Raw genomic sequence first — 19,551 nt, forward strand, 5'->3', positions numbered from 1 at the left:
TCGGCATTTATTTATACAAACGTATATTGTCTATTATTTCTATATAGCTTTTTTGCGCAAGGCTTTCTACTGTTAAATCGTGATCGATAGTTATCGAAAATGTAAATATAAGTCATGAACGCATTGTTTCTTTTTCATGGTTCGTTAGAAATAGGTTTGCCTTTATAACTTACAAATCGAACCATTAGTTTGGAAATATATACATTTATTACTCAGAAAAATTTTGATTTGAAGAAAACAAAACACGAATTCGTTTGATGAGAATATGGGGCTGATATGTGTCTATCATTCGGAACACCTCGGCCAGTTTCCATCAAAACAACATCGGATGTATGCTTGTGTATAAGTAGAAGTAATTCGTGAAAATAATTATATTAATATTATTCAATTGTAGTTTTTTAACGTGTAATTTAACTTTCTAGTTCAAATTGATCCCGAATAAGGTGTATTTTAACAAGATAAGAGCCAAGTCCTGCTAAATTGAAATTATTACACGATCTACTTGCAGCTAAATTAAATGTGTTAAAAGAGTTCTGACATTGTAAACCGAGTTTGTTTCCGATTGAAATAACCGAAGTGTTCCGATTAGTGTCGTATCATATGCATTTTCATCCAAAGTTTGTTTGAAATGCTAATTATTTCTATTTACACAGCGTGCAAAAGTAAACATTTTTTTCATTTTCAAATGAAGCCTTCCAATTTCGTCACAAGATTCTGTTTTGCCACACATGTCGAAACCACAGAGACTTGAATGTATGATGCAGATCCCAACAGCTGCCCCGGGCTAACTTTAAATAGTTGCCTGTGGCCTAAGCTGGGTAAAATCAGTCTTAACCCTGGAAATGAACAAAATACAACATTTTATGGGCTGCTTATCACGTCATGGGACACAATACAACTATTAATCATATTGTGTCGACGATATTTCAACATTCCATAAAATCTAAAAGTAGATTTTTAGATTTTATAAAATGTTGAAATATCGTCGACAAATCATGATTTATTTAATCAATCTAATTTCACACAGGCGTCAAAGATGGAGAAATTCTGTTAATGGCTAGCCAGAAAGATATCCGGAAGGCCAAGGAAGATAAAAACCAGTTTCGGGTCTACGACGCCCTTGAAACACTTATTTATGGGGAGCCCACGGGAAAATCTATTCTCCGACGCTACGTACAGGACGGCAGCACATGGGCATTTGCATTTCAAAAAGGTACTAGTTTGAAATCTATTTCCTTTCGTAATTCAATTTGAAGCCGGGTTAATGATTTAAAGTTTTATTAAGCAAAATTTTAAAACAACTTGTTTCGGACTTTATAAGTAGCGTCCATTGCCGAGCGTGTAAAATAGGGTCATCCCAACCTGAGCGTAGTCTGTGTTTCAGAAACGAGGCGTACCGAGTTTCCGCAGAACACCCTGCCCGAGGGTTGGGATGAACCTTTCTTACACTCTCGGGTTTGGTAAATGCTTTTTCCCCCACCTCAGTGAAAAAATATAGTAAAGATGTATTTTTGCTGGAACTCTTTTGTGCGTAGTGAAAAAAAACAAAAGAAGTTCCATACGGGTACTTTTGTATTTTTGCCCGTTAACAAGATACCTTAGGTCAAATAAAAAAATAGGTGCGTTTCAGGTAACGCTGCCAAAAAAAAATAGGGTAGGTAGGTCGGAAAATTTTTTTATTATTTTTTTTTGATATATTGATTTCAGTAACTGTTGACTCACACTGTAACAAAAATAAAAGACATCAATTTTCAGGTTTATCAGCAGTTTTAAAACTTCTTCCATGCTTCAAAGGAAACATGCTTTATTTGTCTGGTTAAATACTTTGACAATGATGGTTGGATTTCAACTAAGTTATGGTACACCACTCTGCTATTATTAAAGACTTTCCAGGAGCGGTTTTCCTTTTCTTTATGCACCCTTTTGCTTTCAATCACCCTCTGTAGTATGCTAAACTTCCTGTTACATTATTACATGGAGAGTGGGGCAGCAAATTTACCATATAAGCCATCAGCCAGGGAAACCTCATTGCTGTCAAGAGGACTTGGTGGTTCAGGTTTGAAGAACAAGTAGCATGCAGGTTTTATTGCCAAAATTGCACTTAGGCCTAAACAAAAAAAGGTTTGTTTCTGGTTACCCGACCGACTCAATTTATTTGCCACCGACTCAAAATATTTTATTGCAAAAAAAAAAATGCCGAAAAAATCCGGTATCCGGAAAAAAATTGTCCGAATTTATGCCATTTGCTAAATTTCACAACTAGATATTTTTCCAGCACCAACCGGTGCATTAGTTCTTTTTTCCTGACAACAAAATGCCCCTTGAGTAGACCGGAATGGTGACGAAAATAACATGCCTGATTGCAGTAAATGTATACCCTTGCACTCATTGTGCATTGGGATTCAAACAATAAATTGTGTAGAACAAGGACAACCTATAAAATACCTTTTCGATGAGTTACATGGCAGAAAAGAAGATGTTGAAGTTGACTGCCAAAAAAAAAAAAAAAAAACCTACCTACCGACCCAATATTTTTTGGGCATGTAACCAGAAACAAACCATTTTTTTAGGCCTTATGTCTGACATATCAATCCAAAATTCAGTATCTGACACATTTGTATCTGACAAGAAAATATAGTTCAAGAATTGAAATATACCTGCCACACAAGCACGCACTACCCGTTTTCAGACACCCAAAGGACATAGATTATAACTTTTACAGTTACTAAGTCTCACAGACAAAGATTATAGATCTTTATCCTTACAATGTATTTGCCTGGCTTGATTACCTTACTGTATAATGCACCAGTCAATTGTAACCACGCCCCCAGGTCCGGGGAAAAGCCGGGACTTTGACTTTTGGTCTAGCCAACCCCGGGTAAAATCCCCGTCCTACGGGGACGAACTGATGGTTAAACCTCGACCAAATGCCCCCGCACCCCAGAGACTCTATATAAGGCCCAATCTCCGCTAAATGTGGCGCTATGACAAAACCACCGCAGTCACCCGGCCCTGCGGGGCCAACTGGAAAGTAAAAATACGGCCCTTTTCCCCGGTATACCCCCGGACCTGGGGGGGGGGGGGAGCGTGGTTACAATTGACTGGTGCATAACATCACTGTGACAAGTTAATTAGTTACTACTCCTCCTAAACGATTTATTGCCTGTTGAAAAGGAATTGTGATATATTTAATGGAGGATTAAAGAAACAACAAGGGCAATCAAGGGATTAAGAAAACACAGACATGACATGTTTGTAAAACGATCCGCCGATAAACTTTGAAACTTGTACCACACTTTGAATATAGACTTTATGAAGCAATAATCGTACAGTACTACTCATTGAAACATCAACAGAACAATAAAAGTCAACACATTCAATGATACAGGTAACTGTTTAATGTGATGAATTAAAGTTAGATATGCAATACTTAAGTTACAATCGAAAACACCACCCAGACACATTAATCCTGCATAACAATATCCATGCTCTCCATGAGATCCTCGTGGGTATACTGTGAGTTATGTGACGTCATACAATGTGACTGTTTGATCTGCAGCCGATAGATGGTGTTAATTCATTTCAATGCATGTATAATATGGTTTTGAATGGGATTTTAATTAACTTGATGGAGGAGTAAAACTTATAGGCGTTATAACTATTGATAACTACGGATAAATTAATAAGTGGTAAAATGCAGACATGAAGAAAAAAGGAAGGTTTAACATACATGTATAAAATGTAAATATGGTTATTTTCTATGAATTCGGACAGCGAAAAAAATAATTATTTTTAGGTGTCCGAACTCTATTGTGAATTACGGGGTAAATACAATCAGAAATCCAACTCTAATATTGTCAACTTTTCGTATTTATTTCGTAACAAATGCTTTTCGTACCCAAATCACATTTTTTTCAGGGAAAAATAGGTTAGGGTCGGCGGGAAAAAATAAGGTCGGTCGGGTAACCTTAAACAGACCTATTTTTTATTTGGCCTGATGAGACAATAGTTGATCACTGAAAATCTTTTAGGACCCATTTGTCATTTAATATTTGTGCATTTTCAGCTATTAATATTGTTATCAGTAATAGATAGTTTCCATAAATGCATCATTAGTAAGTTGTTCAAGGTTTATCATTCAAAATGTAATTTGTAATGAATGTGTATGTATTGATGTATGTATTTTTTATGTATTAATTTCAAAAACGTGTATCCCATTAAACTGTGCTGAAAAAAGTTTAGAATTCGTTTTTTTAGAATTTAATTTCTTGGGTGGTAAAAGCGATTGATCCTTTAATCGTTGATTTATATACATCAGACACATTTATAGGCCGTTTGAGCTTTGCAAATGTTTATATCTAAATCATTATAACTGGTTTATTTCGTTTATCATCATTATTTAATCAAAGCTAATGTAAACCACTTCACTTCAACATTAAATTGATGGTGATGTAGTAAATTTAAATTGACATGGAAATACACAATTAAATTACGTGCATTATATTCTGGGGTGTTTTTTAAGCCATTTTTTGGACGTCTTGACAATATTTTAGCCTTTTTCCCAACGTTTAGACAGCATTCGGAGCTCATCGGCCATTTTTATCGAAAACAACCTCGGATGTATGCAGGTACATCAGTTAAAGCAGTTCGTAAATTTTTGAATTTATCGTTAATTAAATGTAGTGTTTTAGAGTTGTACTCATTGATCTAAGTTTAAATTGATTGACAGTCGAGTGTATTATTGCAAACATAATAAAGATTCCCAAGACTAAAGTCATAAAGTTTAACTGCTCATTAAAATTACTACGCGATCTACTTGCAGCGGACTTAAACGTACCACTTGTTGGGTAAGTAAACCGTCCATATACATCCGAGGTTGTTTTCGATAAAAATGGTCGAGGAGTTCCGAATGGTTTAGGCAGTATTGTAGGCGGTTTTATACATGTTTCTTACCAATTCACCCTTCCCTAGTTACTTGTTACTTCACTTGTAGCGCCGCTGTCTATATTTAGCTTCTTTCAAATATGATAAATTAATATTATTACCCTTAAATGGAATCACTCATGTCTTGGCATTAAAAATAAGATTTCCCGGTTATGCAAATCAAACCCCTTATATCATAATCATTTTACTCTTTGATACCGAAATTGAAGATGAAAATATAATTATTTAAGTGTTAAAAAATAACCCTAATTGTGGTGGGGAGCGAACCATGACGCCGGTACAGTTCAAGAAAAAATAGAAAACTGATACCAAATCCACTCGCTCTAAAGGCTTTTTACATAAGCTGACTGATATTTCAACTTTTATTGAAAACATTGTTAACATCACATTATAATGTCAATCAACCAATCGCGTTAATAGCGCTTTTCAAAATAGTGGACTTCAAAGACAATATTTGAGCATACATCATTTTTTAAAGGGTTCTTAATTTTAACACACCTTTAAGGAGTGTTAAAATTAAAAAAAATAACGAAATAAAGTGAGGCAATTCAATATGAATTGCCTCACTTTATTTCGTTTATTTTTTCAATAAAACTGCATTTTACAAACCATGAAAAAGAATCTTTAATATGTTACCAGAACATGATATGTTTGCAGTGAAGCTGAAACTCAAACAATTATTATAATTTATACTATTCAAATCATCATCATTGTTGTTGTTGTTGTTGTTCTTCTTCTTCTTCTTCTTCTTCTTCTTCTTCTTCTTCTTCTTCTTTCTTTCTTTTTCTTCTTCTTCTTTCTTTTTCTTCTTCATTATTACTATTATTATTATTATTATTATTATTAATATTACTATTATTATTATCATTATTATTATTATTATTATTTTTATTTTTATAATATACTGTTTAACAATTTTGAAACAAATACAATAATATTTATGAAGGAAATCCATTGAGTCTGCGGGAAGTGACAAGTCCGTTGGGAGTGACATCACAGGCGTTATTTTACGCAAAAAGTGGTTTAATCTATTCCGCCGAAGCACTTGGAAACAGCGAAAATGTGCACGACCAGAACGATAACTTCCGGGTAGCATTTGTCAATGGCATTTTTCCATTGGTCAATCTGGTTGGTGACGTCACAACTTGGCTATCAGGTAAATGTTACAATATCACAATTTATGATAACACGTTTTGTTTTTGTCAACAAAAATCTCGTTGCTCAATTTTTCGAATACAAAGGTTATAATATGACCAAAAATATTTGCAGACAATAGTTTATTTCTGATTCGTGTTTTGGTTTTAAAACATATAAAGCTTACTTCGAATGAATAATTATGAATTATTTTCATGAAATTAATACCCTTCGGTCCTTATATAACCAGGCGACCGGATTGCCATAGCGTCCACAGACTATGGCGGCTGGCAGGCGGAGGAAGCGGAAGTTGTTTTCTGTGATGACTGTTCCAACACTCAAATTCGGATTAATAGTAAGTTAATTCAATATTTGAGCTTCGATCTCTGTCCATAGAAAGTTGGCAAATTGTAAAGGACCAAATTTGCCTATAGCAAAGCTAGCCCCAACGCTAAAATTCGATCAGATCCTCTATTCATAAAACATCCAAAGTCATTTTCTAACTTAAGTCGCTTACCTAAAATTTTCGTATTCAAATTAAAGAAAAAGTATAAATGAGTTTTAACCTGAAATTATGTATCATTCACTGTAGTCAATGTAAGTTAAGTAATTCAGAAATTATTAAGTAATTATTTTATATGACACTGAGGTACTTAAATCAGGAAATGACTAAAGATGGGAACTGACTTCAAATGTTTTTTGAATTCAAGATTTGGTCCTATAAATAGTTTCCATCGCATACGTTACGATCTGAATCATCATGTGTATGTTGTCTTATGTGTGTCTCTCGTTGCGGTTTGATTCTTAACCATAGTCTATTGTGGCTGCTTTGATCGTCTTTGTGATGTCTATTACATTCAATTAATACATTGACACTTAAATATTTACAAAACTACCAAAACAATGAGCCAGACAAGTGCAAGTGTACGTGACCATAATAATCTTTATTTTGGTAATACGCAAAGAAATACTATCTTTTTGTACATACACATACATACTTATGGTGCTGTGGTATGTGATCAAAATATATTTGTGATTTATCAAAATCTCACTCAAATGGAACTTCAAAGACACGGAGGCAAAACCTTATTTGTAAACAAAGTCAAGTTTTTTTGCCATTAAGAACTTGAGTGTAACCATGGCAATGAAGCATAGATGTTAATAGGATGACACATAAATAGGTTACTTTGGTTAGCTGTGTTATTCTACACTCTAAGACCAATCAGTGTAGACATACCACGTGGTTTGTGATATCACATTTGATTATCATACACAAGCAGCAAAATACATCTCGCTTCAAATAGGAAAATCACTATTGTATGGTCTATTACATTTTTTTTCCATATAAATATCGACCAAAAAAGTTACTGTATAGCTAAATGTGACGTCACAAACCACGTGGTTTTCCACACTGAAGCGGCATGTCTCGTACTCTCCCATGGCTAGAAGTTAATTGTCATACATGGAGGGCTATTTTGAATTATATCGTTCATTACGTAGAATATTTGCATGTGAAATGTACCCCGACATTTGGGAGGCGGAGCTTCACCGTTTTTCTTCAAAATCAATGTGTACAAAAATGGGAAGTAAACATATTTATGAGTACAGAACCCTAGCCCTTATCCATACAGTTAATATGGAAATAATAGCAAAATCATATATACAAATCATGTTTGTCGGAAAAAATACAGTCCAAGACATGAACAGATTCAGTTTACAGAAAGTTACAAAAACACTAGATAATGCCATTAGCGTGGTCAAGACAATGGCTGTCTCTCGTTGAGTGTCTGTTAAACTTCCCTTTTCATTTGGCTACTCTTTGACTGCTAGACTCGCCCATGCAGTTTCAATTGTATTAGTTGAATTATTATTTTAATTTTCATCGTTTGCATAATTAAGTACGATTTAAACCGAATCTCGGAACTAACTAGTTTTAAAATCAGTTTTAGCATTTGTAGATCTCTTTGTTGTGTGTTTGTGTTTGAGAAAAGTTTAACGTAGTTAGTAAATACCTTCAGAACCTCTTTGATGTACATACTGGAGCGAGTTTGTGGCGAGTCGGATGTATATGATCAAGTGACCAAGCAGGTTACATACTACATTTATCATTAGGAATATATAAACTATTCAGAACTTCTTCAATATTCTGATAGGGGCGAGTTTATGGCGAGTCGGATGTTTACATACTCATGTGACAAAGCAGGTTACATACTACTTTTATCATTAAGAATTTATAAACTATTCAAAACTTCTTCAATATTCTGATAGGGGCGAGTTTATGACGAGTCGGATGTACAAATGTACATACTTTTGTGACCCAGCAGGTTACATACTACTTATTTCATTAAGAATTTGTAAACTCTTACAGAACGTCTTCAATATACTAACTTGGACGAGTTTGGGGCGAGTCGGATGTACATACTTTTGTGACCAAGCAGGTTACATACTACTTATTTCATTAAAAATTTGTAAACTCTTACAGAACAACTGGGGCGAGTTTGTGGCGAGTCAGATGTACACACTCATATGACAAAGCAGGTTACATAATACTTATTTCATTGGAAATTTGTAAACTCTTACAGAACGTCTTAAATATACTCACTGGGGCGAGTTTGTGGCGAGTCAAATAGACATGAGAGGGGAAGTCGCAATGCTGTCGCGAAATATCGTCATACAGGTAACAATAAAAAGACTCATTCTAGATCGAAATTCATATATTTTTTTTTCAATTTTAGGCAAGTGATGCTTTAAATAAAGAAATGATGGATTTGAAAAAGATTTAACACGAACCTTTTATATCTTAAATCATTTGACTTTGAATATGCATTACTTTAAGCAACATTGATACCCACAAATCAACAGCCATTACGATATAAATATAGACTTTTCTAATACATGTACAAACTAAATGAAAGGTGAAAACCTACAAGTGTGCTGGTTTCTACTATCGGATTGTTGTCTATAGCATGCACTTAAATAAAAATAACAAACACGATGTTTCTTCTTTCAGGGAGAAATGTTACGAGAATGTCCTTCATTCAACGGCAACTGCGAAGAAAAAGAAATTCACAAAAGAGACACATTTGGTGCTCATATAAAGGTCAGACAAGAATAGCTTGACAAATTGGAACAACTAGGTCAGGCGGCTGAAATAACTAGGTCAGACTGTTATATCTAGGTCAGCCCAGAAAAAGCTAGGTCAGTCTAGAATAGCTGGGTCAGCATATAATAGCTAGGTCAGCCTAGAATAACTAGGTCAGCCTAGAATAACTAGGTCAGCCAAGAATAGTTAGGTCAGTCTAGAATAACTAGGTCAGTCTATAATCACTAGGTCAGCCTAGAATATCTAGGTCAGCATAGAATAAATAGGTCAGCATAGAATAGCTAGGTCAGCATAAAATAACTAGGTCAGCCTATAATAGCTAGGTCAGCCTAAAATAGTTAGGTCCGACAGGAATAGCCAAGTCAGACAGGAATAGTTCATTTATTTCATAATTGTATGTTTTAGTTTTGGGTTAACATTTGGACAACTGCACCGCTAAACTAAGAATGAAGCTCAAATGTATGCGTAGTGGTAACTATTTGAGCACGTGTGCAAAACTTGTTAGTCACGTGATTCGAAACTCTTTATTTCAAAAGCAGAATCTTTCCCCACATTTCTTCTAACTCACAGTTTAAAAGATTAACAATTTTCATTTAACAGATTCTAAATGGATTTGGAAGTGCCCGGATGTCAAACTTCGAGATGCGATATGTGGGGCAACACACTGACAAGGGACGCTATCCAATTCACTTTCACATGGCACTTGACAGGGATGCTGGAGTTCCGGCCCCTTATGTTCGCTCCGTTAGCATTCATAACTCGTTCGCAAGGTGCATAACCCTACACGGAACACATTCGGTCCAGGTGAGCGATATGTATATAGTAAATGTCAGTCTTTTGCATAAATATATGGGAATATTTCTCACAGCTTCTCAAAATGAAGATGTTAATAAAAGTGAGAAATAATGACAAAGATAAGAGTACGTTTGCCCAAGGGAAGGGAACTTATCGCTTATGGACATTTGATTACACTGACAAACGTATCCTACACATTGTAACTACAGGTAAAAATACATGACCCCAGGAAACGGACTCGAGAGTGATTCTTTGAGCTATGAGCTTTCGTCACAATCGAACTAAAATAAATTAGTATATACTAAACAACTCTAGTTATGCCATACTAATTTGTTTATTGTGGAAAAGAGCGTAAACTATAATTATACATGTAACTTATTTTCAGGTGATTGATAATGTGTGTTACGACCATCTTGGGCATGGCTATTTCCTGGAGGACGGCGGAGAAAAGAACAATACATTTGATGGGAATCTTGCTATGAACACCCGCAAAGGCACTGGATTTCTCGAACCCATGGATAAAGAGTAAGAAATGTTCGATTTAGTCATTATGGTGATAAACATTTGCAGTGACTCAAATAGTTCTTATGACTCTTTATCGTAAAAATCTACTATTTCCCCATCCACTCCTTATAATGTGTGTCGGATGAGGCCAAACACATCATACCGTCGAATCCCGACGGCTCGAACTCCCAGGGACCGGCGAAAAACACCTGAACATCGAAAAGTTTTCGAGCAAAGCTCAAATGCTAAACTTCAGTATAAAAACATCAGTCGATCTCATTCAGTTCGAGCCATCGATGAATTCGAGCCAAGCGAGTTCGAGCCAACGGGGTTCGACTCTTTGTCTAAAATGATGTCCAATATGTCTGCATTTTTCCCTCACAGTGCTCTACAACCTTTATTATTTTAAAAACATAATAAATTTATAATCATTTCAGACGTCCAGCTGGTTTTTGGATCACAAACCCAAAAACGTACTTCCGGAACAATGTTGCGGCTGGCGGCGAGGGAATGGGTATCTGGGTGGTATATCCGAACGCTCCTCTCGGCCCGTCCGCCTTTATCGATCCACCCTTAATGAAGGATTTGGAGGCACAGAGGACGCCTTTCTCAGAGTTTGTTAACAATGCGGCGCACTCTCAAGATAATGTGAGTACCGCGCTTTTATCTACAGAAGTAGGTCTGATACGGAAAGAACAATAAAAGTTTTACTCTGGAAACTTGATCATACCATATATAATACATATTTAGTACAATTAAAGCTGCACTCTCACAGATTGACCATTGTTAAAAATTTAAATGTCTTTAAATGATCCAATTTTTGCTGATTACATGTCTTGAAACCAGTGGTACAAGACTGCTAACAAAAGATGAGATCGCAGTTTTTTTTATATACGTTCGAGAATTGATATTTTATTTCTCAAAGCGTTACTAACGCTTTAAGAGAAATGAAAATTTAGGCAGTTTCCCAAACAATTGAGATTTGTTCATTTGTGAGCTTTCATATATGACTGAATATAATTAATTGATACCAAAATCAGCTGATTCTTTGAAAAAACAACAACAACAAAATGTCAATCTGTGAAAGTGCAGCTTTAATGACATATAGCCTAAAAGACGTATAGATGTTTCGAAAATTATAAATAAAGCCTAAATCCCCCACCCACCCCGAATGTTTGTATATCGGCCATCTTGTTTCAGTTCGGCGTATTTATTGGTGGTCGGCTGAAGGCTGATAGAACCACCCATTGCTGTAACATGTGGCAACCCCGTGTCAACACATCGGATCCAGATTCAGAACCCCTCATTATATCACTTTCTAAAATAACAGGTAACATTATTGTTCTGGTGTAATATTACTGCTGATAACTATTCAAACGAACCACTTTTGTGACATCAATGTACATAATTGTTCATTATAAATATAATAATAATTATTATTATTATTATTATTTATATTATTATTATTATTATTTCATTATTATTATTATTATTATTATTATTATTATTATTATTATTATTATTATTATTATCAATAACGTCACGGCTAATTAGTTTTTTCTCCAATATTTTTTTTAATTTTAATAAAGATTGAGAGGAATCGAATGAAGAAAACATGAAAACTCATACTTTTTCTGTGAGAAGTTAAAAAAATACTGTAAGAAAGTGTGAAGTACAACATACTAATATGCAAGTTTCAATGAAATAATATGACTGTTTCAGGCTACAAATGCAGATTCATAAATATCTGGATCGAGGGAGGATTACTGGATGTTTCGCGTGTGTCGTACGTTTATATGTTCTATAATTATTTAATTTTGTCTTTTTAAGCCTTATTCTTCCGTCTCGTTTGAAGATAAATGGCATGAAACGATTGTAATTTACTTCAAAGGAAGCCAAGTAGTTAAAAAATGTGACACCCATACTAAATTTCCTTGAGTCGTAATCTTCTACAATGAATGAATATTCAAATGCAAGAGACAATAACTTATTTCGGCATTAATATCGTACAACTTATTTCGGCATTAATATCGTACATATCTGACAATATTTTGTCAGACCCCAATTTCTCGAAACTTCTGAAACTTAGAAGGTTAAAGTCGCTTATTTCAATTAGCCAAATTACATACTGAAAATGGATTTTGATACATGAAAAATGGTTAAATCTGATAATCATACATATTATTCCTACATAATTTCTAAAAATTCTTGAAGAAGTAAATAAAAAACATTTTATAGAACAACAAAAATAGTGAGATTAGCGTAATTTTGTTAAAAGGGATCTAAGATGTTTCGAGAAATTGGGGCCAGCTGGGTCATAATGCATTGTCAATGACCTTCATTTACTCAGTATGATGTGAGCATGGTTCTTTGTTAAAATTGTTTGTTTATATGTTCCATTTCGTACTTGCTGTAAATAGTTCAAACTCTTTATTTTCAACTTACAGGTCCTCGGATGCTTTGAATGGAGTTATGGTCACAAAGTAAGTAACAATTTCAAGAATTCATACAGAACAATTCCATATATCAACTGAAATACATGTGCATCAATTCAAGCCAGACTTATTGTCAGTACCTACACGCACATCGATAATCTCAAACTCCTCAAAGGGGGCTATTTATTTTAACCTTTTAGCTATTAAGAACAGAAGTTTTCTACTGATCTTACATACAGTTTAATTCGTTATGGTCTAAACACTTTAGAAATATTCAAATTTGCCGTGTCAATACCGGCCGACAGGTGGAGTAGAAAACTTGTACCGCCAGGTGGGGTAAAAAACTTGTACCGCCAGGTGGAGTAGAAAACTTGCATCCGGAATAGCCTCAATTAAAGCTGCAATATATCGCGCCTATCGCAGCATACGAATGTAAACCGCATTAGAACAATTCATTTAAACTCATTTTGGTTATTTTATATGCCATAATACTGTAGCATTTTTAAGACTAATCTGGGGTTGACCTGAAAACATAGAGGAATACTTTTGCAAGTAATCCGAATAGGCAAACTTACACAGGACGCAGTTTTATGCTAAAAGCTGCAATATAATGCACAGCTTATCGCAGAATAAAAATGTAAACTGCATTAGAACAAACAATTCATTTAAGTTGAATTTTGTTTTTATATGCGTTAATACTGTAGCATATTTAGTAAGACCAATCTGAGGTTGACCTCAAATGATGGAGAAAATTTAGTTTGCCAGTAATCCGAATATGCAAACTTAAACAGGACGCTGTTTTATGCTGCAGCTTTATTTTATTTTTTTCGACAATGCTTACACCACTTAAATAGCATCTGATAATGAGATCATTTCAATTGTCTAAAAATCATACATATCATTCATATTAATTTCCTTTTATTTACAGTGAGGGGCAACAGTTTGTTCGAGGTGGCAAACTTAGTAACGCTGTGATTGTAGGAGAAAGCCAAAATAAGGGTGTTCCCATCTGGCAAAAGGTGGACATTGACAGAGCGCTGCCGTTCTTCTGGGAGATGTAAGGATATTACTTAGCTTATAGATTTTTTCACAAGACACAAGAATCTTTATTGAAAGCCGGGTATATGATAACAAGAAACATTAGCTCAATGAGCTGTGTTCCGACATGAATACCAAACATACATCACATATCAAAACATAATGAGCTGTGTTCCGACATGAATACCAAACATACATCACATATCAAAACATAATGAGCTGTGTTCCGACATGAATACCAAACATACATCACATATCAAAACATAATGAGCTGTGTTCCGACATGAATACCAAACATACATCACATATCAAAACATAATGAGCTGTGTTCCGACATGAATACCAAACATACATCACATAACAAAACATAATAAGCTGTGTTCCGACATGAATACCAAACATACATCACATATCAAAACATAATGAGCTGTGTTCCGACATGAATACCAAACATACATCACATATCAAAACATAATGAGCTGTGTTCCGACATGAATACCAAACATACATCACATATCAAAACATAATGAGCTGTGTTCCGACATGAATACCAAACATACATCACATATCAAAACATAATGAGCTGTGTTCCGACATGAATACCAAACATACATCACATATCAAAACATAATGAGCTGTGTTCCGACATGAATACCAAACATACATCACATATCAAAACATAATGAGCTGTGTTCCGACATGAATACCAAACATACATCACATATCAAAACATAATGAGCTGTGTTCCGACATGAATACCAAACATACATCACATAACAAAACATAATGAGCTGTGTTCCGACATGAATACCAAACATATATCACATATCAAAACATAATGAGCTGTGTTCCGTCATGAATACCAAACATACATCACATATCAAAACATAATGAGCTGGTGACCTGGAAATAATAGCTTAGAGTTTTAAAAACGTACACTATTGGAACAATTATTTACAAAGGCCGTTTCTTATTATACCCATGCATACAACTAAAGACACAGAACGTATCCTGATACGTTAAATCTCATGAACAGTGCAAATGTATGAAGCAATTATTAATATTACTAATATAACGATAAAATATAATTCGGTAAAATGCAGATTCAGTGTCAGATAAAACAATCATGTTAAATTCTACATCGTTTTATGTAAAACTAAATGCTTATTCAATTACCTATTATATTGAAACATCTAATTATGTATATACAGTGACGCTGTCCAATCCGGCCTGACGATGTGGAAAGGACCAATGAAATTCAACAATTTGTGGTTCGATGGTTTCCATGACAACGAACGTTACGATATTGCAGCCATTGCCCAAAAACGTAACTCTCCGTATTTTTCCTCGATGAAGAACACGTTTACCAATATCACCTTCGCCTTCATAGATGGGGTAGGTATACAGTGTTGAAGTATGTCTGAATGTTCAATGTATTATGATGCATTATTGAGTTTTCTTATTGACCAATACATTATATTTTGACATAAACTTTCATACGAGAAAGTTGTTAAAACTTGTTCAAAATCATCACAGCATTAAACAAATGTCACATTTGTAAAACGAGAAATATAATCATTACTTGTGTACTTAAAAGTAAAACCTAAATTCTATATAGAGGGGTTATAACATTAGTGGCTTATCAATAAGGAAATTCATCAGAGGAGTTAGTTTTTCAAATTGATAAATCACGAGCAATGGCGTAATAAGATAATCCATCTATCATGATGCAAAAAGTGCTACAAGTTTCATTTTAAATAACAAAACGTTATGTATATCTTTAAAGTTGTCACCGACAGATTTTTTATATAGGCATTGTGTTATTTAAGAAACAAGTTAATACAATTGCTATATGATCATAGTTAACCTTTGTTCGCGTGCAATCTACAACGCTATTTCTTTATGACATTATGTCAAGAGTTATTATACTATTGAAATATTAACAAATATATAGTGGCATTTTTACATAACGATGACGTCATTTAAGATATAAGTATATTTCATTATGTTTTCCTTTAGCCCGGTCATGGTCAACTAGCTATATCCGGTGTAAAGGGAGTTAATCCAGGCTGGGACTCAAACCGAGATGGAGAGATGATTGCCGGCTTCACCTTGAAAGAAGGGGACCAGACGACATACGTAGTCAGACCAGGTTACTTTACAATTAAACAATATATAAATATAGATGCCTTGTCCCAAACATTTGTACATACTTATTGGATTAGATTGACTGTTGCTATTCGTCTCTATTTAAAATAGTTTTTTTACCGCTAGTAAAACAATGCAAACTTCAATCTTCTCGAAACTTTTTAAGCGTAGCAGGCTTTTTAAAAGTAGCATATCCGAAAAGTCAAAAACATTCTTATTAAAAATTTGATTTTGATAAAATCAAATAGTTTATTGTGGTAAGCATAAAAAATATCCCTATTTAAACTCGAAGACTCATACAGAAGTAAAAACTTTATTAAGTAAGTTATCGGTAAACAAAAATAGTGAGCTTAATCTAATCTTCTTATAAGGGACTTGGAAATTGGGGCCAGGGACTAGCCAAGTAGCCTAAGAAATAACCAAATGACTGTTTACATATACAATAATCAGGGCCATACAAACACCAAGACAACACACATTACACAAGTATCGAAATATCGTCATCAGTATAATATGTTGAGGTTACCTCCCTTGCCACAGTCAGTGAAAACTCACTAAGGACTCACTAGGGTTTGGAACCGGAAGTCAATATATGTTAAACATTAAAATAATATCGATGTTAAAGTCAATCATTTAGAATTAAATCTTGTTAACAATTATCTATACAAATACATTAGAAACTACAAACACTCGCCCAGTAGCAAACCATTTAGGTTGAAATTTCGTTAAGAAATACCTTTACATATACATTAGAAACTAAAGTTTCAAAGCCCGGTAGTTAACGATTCAAAACTTATTATTTTATTAGAATCACTTAACAATATATATGTTTCCTGCTCTGTAGACGATTTCTCGGCCGCAGCAGACGACTGTGTTATAAGGAGACACTGGAGACTTGCACGTTGTAGAACAAAGTTCGGAAATGTATGTGGCTTCAATTGTATATATGTATTCGTTTTATTACTAGTTTAACGAGACATATAACATGAACTGAACATTTGCTATTATATGTCTATTATAAAATATGCTTGTAATATGTGGTAACATAACACAAAATACAAAAAACGAGAATCTGGTGGCTGGAATATAAATTACGAAGCATCAAAACGCTGTCCAGTGTCCAAAACGTGTGTGAAATTGAAGTTAATTACATACCATTTCTCACTGAGAGTTATATTTTCGTATTAATTAAATGTTTGGTTACATGTCAACTTTCGCGCCATTTTTGGCTGGAACAAAATATCCGACACAATCCTATTTAATAGTGTGCAAGTAACTGTCATTATTTTTTTCACCACAGTTACCAGTTCTACCAGTATGCGAGCGGAATTCATGTGAATAAAATATCGCTTACCAGCCTTTTTCACATGCCTTGGTTAAAGTTACAACATGTAACATGATATTTAACATTGCAGCTTCAAGTACATGGAAACTTCGAGCACCGCCGCGCCATCTTTGTCCGCGATCAGCTACCAAGCGCTCAGCTGGACTTTGAGATGCACATAGCCACTGGTCCTCAAGTGGTTTTGGATGGAAGCTCAACATATACCGTCCACTTTAAACCCTCCATGGGCGATTGGATACGCATTGAGGTCAATGGACTCGATGAGTATGTTTTTATATTTTTCCTTGAATTAACTTTTTTGCACTCGTGAAACGGTACGAACCCAACTTCTTTCCCTCGATCTCATTCTCCAATATTGATTCTGACAATTATGTTCTACTATTTCTATTATTTTTATTGCATTACATGAATTTTAAAACTACAAACAGTCGAACCCCGATGGCTCGAACTCCGAGGGACCGGCGTAGGTTCCTCGAGTCTCGAAAAATTCGAGCCAAGCGAGATTGTTTACCTTCAGTATAAAGAAATCGGTCTTATACATCTGGTTCGAGCAAACAAATAATTCAAGTCAAGCGATTTCGAGCCAACGGGATTCTTATGTAGTTGAAAATGAACCACTGCTTGTGCAAGAACACATTTTTCTCTTTTCTATTCATGCACTCATATGAAATATGCCAGTTGTCTTCATAACTTACGTGAGAACAAATAATGTCACGTTTTGGAAAAGGGCCGTAACTGATGTTGGAAAAGTTCTTGGCCCAATCTCTTTGCTTTTCCTTTGTTAATGAAATTTAAACAATGCCTCACTGCACTGTTTTTATATCTCTGATGTTTTCTTCATCATGTATCTTCATGCATAAAGTATGACTAGATTAAATAAAAAAAAAACACACACATTAAACTTGGCTTAGAATTTAAGGCGGTTACCCCGACATTTAACAAATATACTGTTTATAGCGGTCTTGCAGCGTTGAGTCTCGTTTGGAATTTCTGTGACATTCAAGCCGTTTGACCGTCAAACTCGCATTTTACATTTTAAATTCATATTTTCCTCTCCAGGGGCGATAAGCTGAGAATTGGGGTATGCACACCACTTAGTGCTGAAGTAGAAATCCAATCCCTCCATCCATTCAACTTCTGGCATCGGTCACAATTCTTAGAGGTTGCCTCCCTTGAGGAATTGGACCGTGACGAACCTGGTCTGGACGGAAAGAAAGTGTTCTTTGACACGAAAACAGGGTAAGGTATACTATATGGAATTGTAGATTTTGACCACAAATTTTAGAACAAGAAGAAAAGTGAGAACTTGTTAAATTTACTTTTTCCATTTTCTTGTACTTTTGTTTGTTTGAAATATTTAATTATTCAACTCGAATGATTTAACTCAAAAGCATTTATTTAGATTGTGAACAAAGTATTCATATTAATTTTTAATATTATGCTTGGAAAGTACTTAGTTTTTAAGTTGCCTTACACCTGTTTATATATACATAAAACGGGGCTAAAGAAACGGGCCAATTCCAAAGACTGCCTTTTTCTTTTTTTCACGAAAGTGAAAGCAAAATTCACACATCTTAATATAGGTTAATATAATATAATTTCCCTCCAACATTTTGGCAGATTCTAAATTTGTATTTTTAGCACCACTGCAGTCTTTCAAGAATTATTTCAATAACAGTTGTGTTCACATATTAATTGTTTGTTCATTATCTAATGAAGCTGTTTTAACAATTATAGGGCCCTGGCCTAATATAAAAGAAAATGTTATAACATATCTGCATTGAGTGTAAATTTGCAAAGATAACACATATTTATTATGTGACTACATTTTCGCACAATCTACTTTAAAATCAGAAAGAAAATAAACACACACGTTGATTTGCGTTTGTGGATGGTTATAAAAATCTTACAGTTGTATTATACACCGTTTCCAGAATGATGTACTACAAGTTTATCAATCTGGAAAGCCGTCATCCGGACGAAGACCAGTCGTGTAACAACGGCAAGTGCCCGGAATTCCGAGTCCGCGTTATCTCAGGCGACTACAATGATTCCGACTGCAGATCAAGGCTATATACTGCTAAAGAGCTCGCAAGAACAAGGGT

The 19,551-nt window shown here is 34.6% G+C and overlaps 1 protein-coding gene across 1 annotated transcript in view; it reads left to right on the plus strand.

The window, feature by feature from the left end:
- The window catches only part of LOC128240174 (cell surface hyaluronidase-like), a 31,561-nt gene that overhangs the window by 6,956 nt on the left and 5,054 nt on the right, over positions 1-19,551 (plus strand). The window contains exons 5-22 of the mRNA XM_052956691.1: positions 1,028-1,213; positions 5,891-6,100; positions 6,329-6,433; positions 8,661-8,755; positions 9,089-9,178; positions 9,782-9,985; positions 10,362-10,501; positions 10,918-11,128; positions 11,681-11,810; positions 12,203-12,266; positions 12,928-12,963; positions 13,844-13,972; positions 15,165-15,348; positions 15,973-16,105; positions 16,946-17,025; positions 17,517-17,710; positions 18,506-18,685; positions 19,381-19,549. Of these exons, the coding sequence (XP_052812651.1) occupies positions 1,028-1,213; positions 5,891-6,100; positions 6,329-6,433; positions 8,661-8,755; positions 9,089-9,178; positions 9,782-9,985; positions 10,362-10,501; positions 10,918-11,128; positions 11,681-11,810; positions 12,203-12,266; positions 12,928-12,963; positions 13,844-13,972; positions 15,165-15,348; positions 15,973-16,105; positions 16,946-17,025; positions 17,517-17,710; positions 18,506-18,685; positions 19,381-19,549 (2,540 nt within the window). The remainder of the gene's footprint in view (positions 1-1,027; positions 1,214-5,890; positions 6,101-6,328; positions 6,434-8,660; positions 8,756-9,088; positions 9,179-9,781; positions 9,986-10,361; positions 10,502-10,917; positions 11,129-11,680; positions 11,811-12,202; positions 12,267-12,927; positions 12,964-13,843; positions 13,973-15,164; positions 15,349-15,972; positions 16,106-16,945; positions 17,026-17,516; positions 17,711-18,505; positions 18,686-19,380; positions 19,550-19,551) is intronic.

The sequence above is a fragment of the Mya arenaria genome, chromosome 7 (assembly GCF_026914265.1).
Source record: "Mya arenaria isolate MELC-2E11 chromosome 7, ASM2691426v1".
Classification (NCBI taxonomy): Eukaryota; Metazoa; Mollusca; class Bivalvia; order Myida; family Myidae; genus Mya; species Mya arenaria.